This window comes from Vipera ursinii (genome assembly GCF_947247035.1).
Source record: "Vipera ursinii genome assembly, chromosome: 12".
Lineage (NCBI taxonomy): Eukaryota > Metazoa > Chordata > Lepidosauria > Squamata > Viperidae > Vipera > Vipera ursinii.
This window is the reverse complement of record NC_139525.1, coordinates 5,005,064-5,016,893: the sequence shown is the minus strand read 5'-3', so window position 1 is coordinate 5,016,893 and position 11,830 is coordinate 5,005,064. Positions and strand designations below refer to the sequence as shown.

Below are 11,830 nucleotides of genomic sequence, written 5' to 3'. Positions count from 1 at the left end.
TTTTCCCTTTGTTTCTCAGAAATGGCCTAATCATTGGTTTTAAGGAACCACATATACATTTTTTTTTCTTTTTACAACCCTAGTTCCTTAATTCAGGGTGGGTCGACTGGGTGGAGCTGAAAGTTTTCTGGCCAGATGCCCTTCCTGATGCCTATGTGAAGTTCGCAGCAGATATTTTTTTTTCTTGTTGCCCTAGGAAAGAAACATTTGCCGCTACCTAGGACCGAACACTCAACCTTCTGAATGGGAGGCAAGGCCACCACGCCGCTCAAGGAACCACATTTACAATCCAATCCAAGATATAAAGTCTCTTCATATTGTAAGCTAGCATTTCACAGCAAATGGACACCGCTGCAAATTGCATAGTTTCCTGAAAGACTTTGTTACTTTTAGAAGGAAAATGAGGATGTCCCCCTGCAAGGTTTTTAAACGTGCAAATATTTGCCCTAATTGCGAAATTCTTCAGTGAGATCATTCCAAATATGTCTGGCCAATGCAGTTTGTTTTTTTAAAAATTTCTCCTCATTTTTTTATTCTAGTAATAGTGATTGGACCCATTTCCTCACTTAATAGGTATTTATCCAAAGGGAATTTGCATGATATATTTTTCAGGTACATATCTCCAAAAGTATGCATTTATGCATGTAGGCTGTTTGCAAAGCACTTTTTTTGCAATTATGATGTTGTCCCTCTTGAATATATATTTGTGCCTCTACCTTGAATTACAAACTATCATTAGGTGTAGGTTTGCATTTGTGCGTGTGTGCCAGGTTCTCATCCATGTCCAAAGGACCGAAAATAAATTATACGAATGTCACCGTAACCTTGGGAAAAGAAAAGAAAAAAGAACAGATCTACATATTGTGGAGGTTTTTAGATCATTAAACTGGCTTTTAAGAAAATAGAAGCCTCTGGGCCACTGTCATAATAACCATGTCTGATCTGGAGTTTAGGGATTTTAAGAAACCGCCCGCCTGAATTGTATTGATACTGCTGTCATTTTTATTTTGAGGTACAGAAAATTACTTTATCTCAACAATTGCAGGGTCTTTTCCCGCCCTGCCTATCGAAAAACTGTCAAAAGTTGCCCATTGGGTGCGGGGAGCGTTTTTTTTCCTCATTCTTTTACTCTTGAAATCACAAAACTTTTCACTCACAATTTGATCTTGGGAATGGCAAGAGAAAGTCTTGCCTTACGAGCAGTGAAAGGGAATTCGGGGACCTTCAGTTCTGATGGCCACAGGAGTCCAGAGAGGAAGGTTGCCACCAAAACTCTAAAAAAAAAAAAGTCCAGGTCAAAAAGTCTTCTAGTGGTTTCCCATCAATCCGTAAACCTGTCTTGCTGTGGATGATCAGATGCCGAATCATCTTTATTTTATCAACTCTTTTCATTCTCCACAAAGCCCAATCAATCGTGTCTCAAAATCAGTGGTGTTGTGGGAAAAATCAAAGGGGGCCTAAAATCCAGCCATCTAGAACTGCTAGGATAAAGCCAGGAACACATTTTCCAGCAATGAAGAGTTCAAAGTTCAGGATCCAAAGTGGTCATCTGCCTGTTTCTTTGTGCCAAAGTAGAAGGTTTCCAAGTAAGAAATTCTATGCCAAAGTATGCCGCTCATGTTGTAAAGCGTGTTGGCTGTTCCCGACACAGAAATGGGACTATCTTCAGGTGGATGTCTTGCTCTCTTTAAAATAAAAAAGAACGAAATAAAAGCACATGATGTACCCAGCGCTGCCTTCTGAACTGTGGTGCCCATCACCATGATGATGGAACACCTGCAGAGCCCGTCTTTGGAATTCAAGAAATTGTTATCCCCATACTCTGGTCTCCCATTAACTGTCGCTTCTCCTGAAATGAAAGCAGCATGAAAAGTCTTTCTGTTCAAGAATACAAGCTCTTCCCTTCGGCCAGGGTTGCTCTGCGGAGCTGTGCTTGGCTATGTACTCACACCTGAAGATGATCATCATGGAAGTTTCACAACTACGACACAGGCACCGGCTCTTCCAACATTGACTGGCACTTCCTATAAAACAGAGAAGGCCTGGCTTAGATCCTTGTCCTTTGGCGAAAGTTTGAGGTGTTGACATGATTTTATTTACCTTATTCATTTGCATGCTTTCAAGCTGCTAAGTGGACAGGAGCTGGGGCAAGGGACGGGAGCTCACCCCATCCCGTGGCACTCAGAACTTAAACCCAGATGCTCAGCTTTAACTTCTGAGCCACCGTGCCCACCGTGACAGGGGTACAACTAAGCAATCAGAGCAGAGATCCAGTAACTAAGGAATTACCTCTGTCCATTCATTGTTTTGCGCGTCGTAAGATTCTACTGTGTTCAAATAGGTGTGCCCATCGTAGCCACCGACGGCATACAATCTATCTCCGAGAGTACAAATCCCAACAGCATCACGAGGAACACCCAAAGGTGCTACACTGGTCCAAGTGTCAGTTTTGGGATCATACCTAAAATATTATAAGACAATGTTAACAGATGCTCACTTCAACAAGAAAGGCATGGCTGCTACTAAACTAAGATATCTATCCCCTTCTTGTATTTTATTGCAGACATAAGCTATGCAGGTTTTTCAAAGTATCTCAGATGCATTGTTCATGGTTATAATTTTCCTACTGACATCATTTGATAGTTGGCTTAGATCAGGCATGTCAAACTGCGTCATGCCAAAACCACGCCCACCCTATTGCTGGCAACGGGGGGGAAAGTCCCGATTCGTCATGTGACGTCATGTGACCTCACGAGTTTGACATGCCTGGCTTAGATAGTCTTTCTTAGAAAGTCCCAGAAGGGAGATTGATCAAAACAAAAGTATTGTATTAGAGAATTGTGACAGGAGTGCTCCTCTGTTGAATGGGAGATGATATTTATTTTATTTATTAAATTTATCCACCACCCATCTCATGGTGACTGAACTAAAGATAGCTTGGAAATGGGCTGCAAGGGGGGGACACCATTTTATTATCATTAGAGTGTTTTAAAATCATAAAAGTATAAATCACGTTATCCAGAGCACAGATAATCCTAACTTATGATCACATTTGGGACCAAAATTTCAATTGCTAGGGTCAGATTATATGAGTACATGGATAGAAATCTACCAGGGAATACCAGGGTTGTAGATTCAAGTGAAAAACTTTAAAAATATATATATAATAAAGCAATGGCTAAACTACTTCAGTATTTTCATCAGAAACCTAAATAGAAATTGTACAATATTTCTTTTTATTAATAGAGGGGGGGGGGCTAATAGGAAATCCAATTATCTCTTTTTCAACCACTAGAGGGCTTTCTAGACTAATAGTTTAGTCATAATCTAGAATGTTGCTAGTTATATTCTATGAAACAATGTGGCAAAAATTTGGGTATTTCTACTTGAAAGATGTCTGATAAATCTGCAAGACTGCAAAAATCATAATCCCATTTGGGGATATGGACTAGCTTAGCAATTCCTTGCTCATTAATTTAATATGTTTGCATATTTTAATCAATCGCAATTTAGGAGTCTTTCCAAACTCTTGAAAGAAATATGAGGACTTATTATAGCAAAGCCAATATTTATAGTTAGCTAAAAAGCCTTTTTGAGTATAGGAGGACAATTAGTTCCATGTCAGACCATTGGACCTGTTTTAAGAAAATATATGTAAATTTGGTACAATAGGATGGTTCTTCTTGTTTTCTATTCCCTTGAATGTGGCTCAGCTGGTCATTCCTTCATTAAACGGTAGATTTATTTAGAAACTTAATAAGACCAGTATCGGTTGAGATCCAACAGATACGGTGGTGGGATCCAAATCCCTGAACAACTGGTTCTCTGCGTGGATGCAGGTCTGGGCCTCCGAGGCCTAGAACAGACTTCCAGAAGTACCATTCCAACACTTCCAGTGGGCCATTCTAGGACTGGGAGATCTCCTCCAGGCCTCTGAGGCTTAGAAAGGACTTCTGGAAGTGGCATCCCTGCACTTCTGGCGGGCCATTCTAGGCCTGAGAGGCCTAGAATGGACTTCCGGAAGTGGTGTGCATTCAGCTGGTTTTCCAAACTCAACAAAATTTAGCTACCGGTTCTGTTGAACCAGTGCAAATCGGCTGAATCCCATCACTGAACAGATACATCACATAGCCCAATCCCAATTCCCATACCTATAATTTTTCTATCTTTAGCTTATACCTTTCTACACAATCAGAAAGCCGAGAACAGTGATTCGAAGCTGGGGCATCATGGCCTCCCACAGCATAGAGAAACCCATTGTAGGTTGCCACACCAACTCCTCCGCGTCTTTTGGACATTGGGTTACAGATGTTCCATTTGTTCGTGTGAGGATCAAAACACTCCATGGATTTCAAGCAGGAGCTTCCATCACGCCCACCAACTGCATACAACCTATGGCAATAAACCACACGAGGACAACACTCACAGAATTAACTGTAGGAAATGAGAAGAAAGAGCTGGAGGCAGAATTAAATGAGTCATTATCGTGGAATCCTTACATTTCCACAAATGGTCTAAGTTCCAACTCCTCTTGAGATCCGTTGATCTTTATATTGACCAATTAAGTATTGAAGTTTAGTTGACTAGAATCTTGCATATAGGGTTGAGCAATACATCTTCTGAACTGCAACTTAACATAGGGTCCCAATTCTTTGCACCTGATAGTAAAGACTACAAGAGACCTTCTTTTGCCCTAAGATAGTCTTCAAAGATGGGCGGCATTTCTGCTGGATGTCAGAGAGGACTCTACATCAGCCTGTCCAGAAATGTCAGACATTGAATTTGCAAAGTTTTGCATGTCAAAAGATCTAATACTATTGAACCATAATGCCTTACACTCAATATTTATCTACATCCACCTGTTCTAATCATGGCCTTCTTTCCATATTACCCAAATGACACTTGTTCTTTAAAATTAGACTACTATTAAACTCAAAAACCTCCCAGTTCCCCAGACTGGTTTAGATTCAGCTGGGAAGAATGCTTGATCCAATAAATCCAAAGATCTTCTACCTTTTCCACATCCTTGATGGAGACAGGGAGGAGTACTTTAGTGAGCTACTCCCTGTTCTACATGAGAGGAAAGGAGAAATTTAGAAGAAAGGAACTCTAAAAAGAGTACAAAAGAGATCTAAATATCTCATGTGCCAAGAAGAATTTGCTCCATTTCACCTTTAGGAGCCTAATGAGGTGAACTTGCCCTTGGTGTATAGTAGGGGGGGCTACAGCTAGAGAGAGGTTCCAGCACAAGTCTGAAAGCTCGGGATACAAAACCTTTGGTTCCAGTGACCGACCCAGATTGAATCCTGCAACATCATCCTGGGACACGTGTAGGGTATTCACCTTCATTCATGAGTAGGGGGACTGCTTAAAGGGATATTAAACCTAAGAACAGCCTATGCCTTGGTGATTAAAGAGAAAACCCGCCACACATACTTGCTATTCAAAGCTGCAACTCCCACAGTACTCCTTGGAGTTGACATGCTTGCCACGTAATTCCACTGCCGAGCCTGGGGGTCCCATCGTTCAACTGTGTTTAGATAGCTCCATCCATCATGGCCCCCAACGGCATACATGGGTCCTTCAAGCATTGCTACCCCTTAGGATGAAACATGCAGGACAGGTCAATAGATAACATTGGGTTTAGAACAACAGTCCACACTTGTTTAATACCTTTGCAGCCGTCAATCCCATCCAAGACGTCACCAGCTCTACAATCGTGAATGACGTGCATCCACAAACATCTTAACTATTAGCCAGTTCCAAGTCAAAATCCAAAATCTTAATTATTTGTCTGGCCATTCATTGATGCCAGATGTACTTCTCATGTGGTCAAGTTAAAAGCAAGAAGAAATTTGACCGTCCACTCAAAAGAAGGAGTCAATGCTATTACATACTAAGAACAAGGAACATAAAAAAGGGGTGAACCGCCTTTTTATAAGTAGGGTAACTCTTGGAGCACTGCAGATATGAAATAATTGGGTTACAGCTTCCTAACTTTCTTCAATAAATATTACTAACTCTTCTTGAGTTCTGGTTTTTCTCATAAGCTCATCTCAATAAATTCAGGCCTGCTTGAACAGCTGAAGCTTATATCTAATTAGAAGCCAGAATCTTAACCTTGATGTGTCTGTCTGTCTGTCTGTCTGTCTGTCTCTGTCTCTCTCTGTCTCTCTCTCTCTCTCTGTCTGTCTCTCTCTCTCTCTCTCTCACACACACACACACACACACACATTGTTCTAAACTTAAAACCACACCAGAAATGGGAGTGACATATTGGTGCAGATCATTATACACCAATGGTTTCATTTCTGCAGGCAATCCTTGATTAATAACCACAATTGGGACCAGACGGCGCGTTGCTAAGCAAGGCAGTTATTAAGTGAGTCACACTTGATTTTATGACCTTTTTTGTCATGGTCGTTAAGTAAATCACTGCAGTTGTTAAATGAATCGCATGGATTCCCTTCGCAAATCCAGCTTCCCCCACTGATTTGTTGGAAGCCAGCTGGGAAGATCCCAAATGACGATCTGGTGACCTCAGGAGGCCGTAACCGTCATGAATACATGGCAGTAACCAAGTGCCCAAATTTCTATCAGGAAGCTGCAATAGTCATAAGTGTGAAAACCAGTCACAAGTCACGTTTTTCAGTGTCATAATTTCCGCCACTAAATGAGTGCTTGTAAGTTGAGGGCTATCTATCTATATCTCACTATACTTCTTCATGAATCCTGGTTCTGTCCATCCTACCTAAGCCGTGCCTATGGGTTGACATGGGGGGCATCACAGTCCAGACTTTAGTTGTTGGGTTGAAACATTCAACGGTATTCGATGTCCTCAAGCCATCTCTTCCTCCCACAACGTAGAGCTTGTTGTCAATCACAGCCACTCCAAATTGAAGCCGCCTTCCACTCATCGTTCCAATATGTATCCAGCTGTTGGTTCTCAAGTCGTATTTCTCAATTGTGGTGGTACCTGTTGGAAAGATAAATAGAAAAGTAGCCGTAGGCAAAAGAAAAGGAAATCACATTTCTAGGGCAGTGATGCCTTAATCAGTTGATTGAATGGTTTAATGGTTTCATCCAATAGTAAATTATTTTAATCTGCCTGTATTGGCGTCGGGCTAAAAGTATGATTTTGAAGAATACCTTCCTGGTTGCTAGGATTTCCATATGACTAAAATGATAGCTCTAACGGGTGCTTTGCTTATTTTAAAATCTGCATGAAAAATTGTATCGGGAGGTGAACGTTTAAGGGATTTTCTACCACTTTTTTATTTTTGTTTTTCTGAGCCAAGAATTGTAGTGAAACATTCTTAAAACTCAATGAAAAGCTGAATTATTTCACCCGGTTGTTGTCTAACCGATCGATTCCTACTAGAATTTGCAAAAGATCAAAATTCTTCAAGCGTTCCTGGGAGTCACCTCTAAAATACATCTTTCCGTCTTTTTCAGAAAGAATAGCTATATATTTCAAAAGCAAAGACATCTGTCTCTTCCTCTTTCATTTTTCCCGATGCTTTAAAATTAGAACACATTTGTCTTTTTAAAAAAGCAGTTGGGCACCATAAGATACTGCAACCTGCCACAGGAAAGCAAATGTCCTATTTATACCCATGAAATTTGAATTCACTCCACTGCCATCTTTCCGATTTGAAAAGCAAGGTCCTCGATATGGATTTTAAGGACCGTAACTTCAGCTTTGATATTTCCTATAGCCACTGTGATTTTGCAAGGATTGCAATGTGATCTTTTTTTAAAAAAAATTAATAATAATAATCTACAGAATGTAAAGCACCGTGCTTTTTAGTGTAGAAGTTGGCGGTCCAGTACATCTGAATAATATTGATGTTCGTCTGGCATAATAAAATGAAACATGGTGGCCAAACGCCCTGCTTGAAATCCGTGCAAACATTCAATTTTACAATTATTTCCACAGCAGCCACCTGTTTCGAAAATTGCTTTTCTAGGGTTGTTTCCTGTAAGTGTGTGTCTAACATTTCTACAAGAGGAAATTGAAATCCAAATCTCCCTCCTCTCCCTCTCTCTCTCTCTTCCTCCACCCCCTTCTCCTCCTCCCCCTCCTCCCTTTCTCCCCCTCTTCCCCTCCTCCTCTTCCTCCCCCTTCTCTTCCTCCTCCTCCTCCTCCATCTTCTCCTCCTCCTCCCCCTCCTGCTCCTAATCCCCATTTAACCACCATCTCTAAAAATAAGATATTGTGGGAATCTTGGGATCACAAAAGCAAGTTTGTTAGACCACATGTAGCATTCCGATCCCACATTTTATACAGCTGGTTCAGTGACATTGTAGAAGTCAGCTAATTTATCCCGATCTGAGCTCCACATAATCTCAGAAGCCACCTCATCGGACAGCGGGCTTTACCTTTGGTGGCATCCATGCCTCCCACAGCATAGAGAGAACCAACGGTGGACTTCCTGGGCTTTGTCCGTGGACTTTGCATCATGGACCTCCTCTCTGGTAACAGGTGATATTTCATTGCTTCCATTAAGAGTTTCTGGCACTGAAGATCGGTCGTAAACATGGGGCTGTTTTCCAGATCGGCTAAAAGCTGTGGCAAACATAATCTTATTATTCATCCTGAAAGAATCAGGAAATCATTTCTATCAGCAAGTCCTTATTAACACCATTACTTATCTTCCAGAGCTAACTGAACTAGGAACCGGGTCAACTGTTGTGCAGCTAATGTGCATGTCCACTAGACAAGATAAATATGGAGCTCCTTAGATGTCTGGTAAACCCTAGTGAACACTCTATATTGTGTTTTCCAGTTGCGTTCTCTGAATCCATTGCACCTATCCTATGAACTCTACATAAGATACTGTACCTAGAAATGAACCAAATACTTGTGGAACTCAGAACATTCATAATAGGCAGTGGTGGGGTTCAAATATGTGAACAACCAGTCCTCTGCGTGGATGCCCCTTCCAGAAGTCCATTCTGGGCCTGGGCAACAAAACATTAGCTGCCGGTTCTGCCAAACTGGTGCAAACTGGCTGAATCCCACCACTGATAATAAGGTTTTAACTGCACGTTTGGACTAAAGTCTTTTTTTTACTATTAGAAACCACACAGATAGAGCTTCTCCATGATAATCTATCCTTAACCTGTTGTAGGAGAAGGAGTGGCAGAACCTGGTTTGAAGTTAAAAGAGGTATCAATCTAGAATCTCTATGTAGCCACAAACGGACTAAGTCTAACACACACACACCCCTTGAATTCCATTGACCGCTATCTGTCTCCAAGCAGGTACTAACCATCAGTTGAGAAGATTCCTATACATATGTTGCCTAACAATAAATCAATTTATTTCACATGTGAACCTGATCTTTTGCACCTGCTGCACTCATTTCCACTGTAACTAAGTCCATCCACCTTGCTCTTCTCTTTCCTTCCACCTTCTCCAGCCTAAGAACCTACTCAGAGAATATTCATGTCAACGATGCGAACATCAAATGTTCTTGCTTAACAAGAGATGAAGAAGTGGCCATTTCATATGTTAAACTTGTGTATTGCTTTAAGACTAGTGTATTGCTTTAGTTTAAGGTTAGGCGCTGGGAGGAGTAGGAATTGCACCTTCAAGGCCATTTCTCTCACTAAAGAAGATAAGGCTTTGGCAGGTCTTCTGACGGAAGGGAAACTGATTCTTTAAATTAATTGGAGAATATGATTAATGACAAAATTAGAAAGGTGGAGAATTGTGTTTTAATATATTGTGCAAGGGGGCAGAGATTTCAGATTCCAGCTTCCTTCCAGCAATAAAGGACTTTTAAGGTAAACAATGCCTCAGAGTCACTTGAAAAGCCCATATGTTGGAAACTTGACAATTCATAGTCCACCACTTGGAACCAACCTCTGGAGAAAGAAGGGGCAACCTTATGTAAGACAGAAGCATTCCAAGATCCTGTTGCCGATTGTCTAAATCATGCCGGACCCATATCATTAATGCCTTGAAGATCGATTCTTCATCTGGGACGTTAATATCGTCACTGGAAAGGAGCTTGGCAATTTCACCAGCAGGAAGTAAAAGAAACTCCTGGTTCTTTATGACTTCGGTGAAGTGTTCCTTAAGAAGACAATAAAGAAAAGGCGTTGAAATGTCTTTTTTAAAAAAAAACACAACCACTTTAAAAAAAATCACAATGGCTTACAAGGAATATTCCCACTTTTTTCCCCTCATGGTAAGGTTCTTCCAAATAACTGCTGGATAAAATGAGATGTGCTCATAATTTAAGAACAGAATACAGAATGAAAGAGTTGGAAGGGACTTTGGAGGTCTTCTAGTCCAACCCCCTGCTCAAGCAGGAAACCATATACCATTTCAGGCAAATGGCTGTCCAGTCTCTTCTTAAAAACCTCCAGGGATGGAGCATCCACAACTTCTGGAGGGAAGCTGTTCCACTGATTAGTTGTTCTCACTGTCCGAAATTTCTCCTAGATTGGATCTCTTCTTTTTTTTTATTGAAAAGTTTTACAGTACATTTTTGAATACAAAACCCCTCCCCTCCCCTCCCCCCTCCCCGACTTCCCAGAGCTCAATACAGGGTATAAAAATACAAACAAACATAATCTAAAATATGTAAACAACAATAAAATATTAAATTCTATCGCACTTTAACTCTCAATAAAATAACTACAAGCTAATTATACATCATATAAATCCGCTACTTATTCAAATGCTAAGTGAAACTTTTTAGTCCCATATTTATTCTGGATATAATCAATCCATCTTCTCCACTCCACAATGTATCTCTGTTGCGACTGGTCTTTCAAATACGCTGAGATCTTTCCCATTTCCACCAAATTGGAGACTTTTAAAGTCCATTCTTCTATAGTCGGCAGTTCTTCCTTCTTCCAATATTGCGCTACTAAAAGTCTCGCTGCCGTAATTAAATGCAACATCAACTTAGTGTCCACAACGGTAGTATCTGTGATAATACCCAATAAAAACAGTTGCAGACAAAACTTTATCCTTTTCTTGAATATTTTTTGCATATTCCACCAAATTTTAATCCAAAAAGCCTTAACCTTTTTGCAGGTCCACCATATTGGACTTGTAAAAGGGTTGGATCTCTTCTTGACAAGTTTCCACCCTTTACTTCTTGTCTTGTCCTCAGGTGTTTTGGAAAGTAGCCTATTTTGTTTTCTCTTTAGAAATACCAGTTTCCTCTACATTTTGGGTCCATAGCTCATTAAAACAGAAGTTATAAGCAACTTAAGGAAAGGCTCGTCCATTAGCTTTTCTTTTATAGAGTTGCGATGCTAGCAGGGCGAAGTCATAAATAGAAAAGATCTCGGGGTTACCTGCCTGTTAAAGGCAGTTGCTTGCTTGCAGCTGTTGACCCTGCACAACACTGTTTTCTTCAGTGCCTCAACTTGCTGAATATGCATTTTCTTTTTTTTTCTTTTTTAAAAGAGCAAGAAAAGGGCCTTTGGTGGGAGTTACAAAAGAGGTGATGGCCTCACACCTTCCTGCCCTCTCGTGATGTTTTAAAAAAAGGAGCCAGGGAAGAATTGTTGCAAACTTCAAAAATAGCACTGGCTGTTTATGGGAAGTGATTTTATCTGTGGAAGCCAGCAGGAAATGGTTAAGACTCCAGATCAGTAGTAAAACTTTTAAAGAGGAATGGAAACCTCTTGCTGGAGACTCTGAGCTTGGATAACATCTGAACTTCTTTGCTCCTGGCCCAGCCCCCCTTTTCCAATATCTAAGGGGCAGCCACAAAGAAATGTTGTTTAATGTCTAGTTTAATAAAAAGAAGAACTAACGATGACATGATAGCAGTGTTCCAATATCTGAAGGGTTGCCATA

General features: G+C 40.7%; 1 protein-coding gene across 1 annotated transcript in view; it reads right to left on the bottom strand.

The window, feature by feature from the left end:
• Nucleotides 1-996: 996 nt before the first annotated feature.
• The window catches only part of KLHL4 (kelch like family member 4), a gene marked incomplete at its 5' end in the record, with an annotated part of 28,351 nt that continues 17,517 nt past the window's right edge, over nt 997-11,830 (bottom strand). The window contains 8 exons of the mRNA XM_083371805.1: nt 997-1,685; nt 1,950-2,024; nt 2,290-2,461; nt 4,180-4,392; nt 5,437-5,599; nt 6,752-6,976; nt 8,383-8,569; nt 9,872-10,084. Of these exons, the coding sequence (XP_083227931.1) occupies nt 1,965-2,024; nt 2,290-2,461; nt 4,180-4,392; nt 5,437-5,599; nt 6,752-6,976; nt 8,383-8,569; nt 9,872-10,084 (1,233 nt within the window). The 3' untranslated portion in view covers nt 997-1,685; nt 1,950-1,964. The remainder of the gene's footprint in view (nt 1,686-1,949; nt 2,025-2,289; nt 2,462-4,179; nt 4,393-5,436; nt 5,600-6,751; nt 6,977-8,382; nt 8,570-9,871; nt 10,085-11,830) is intronic.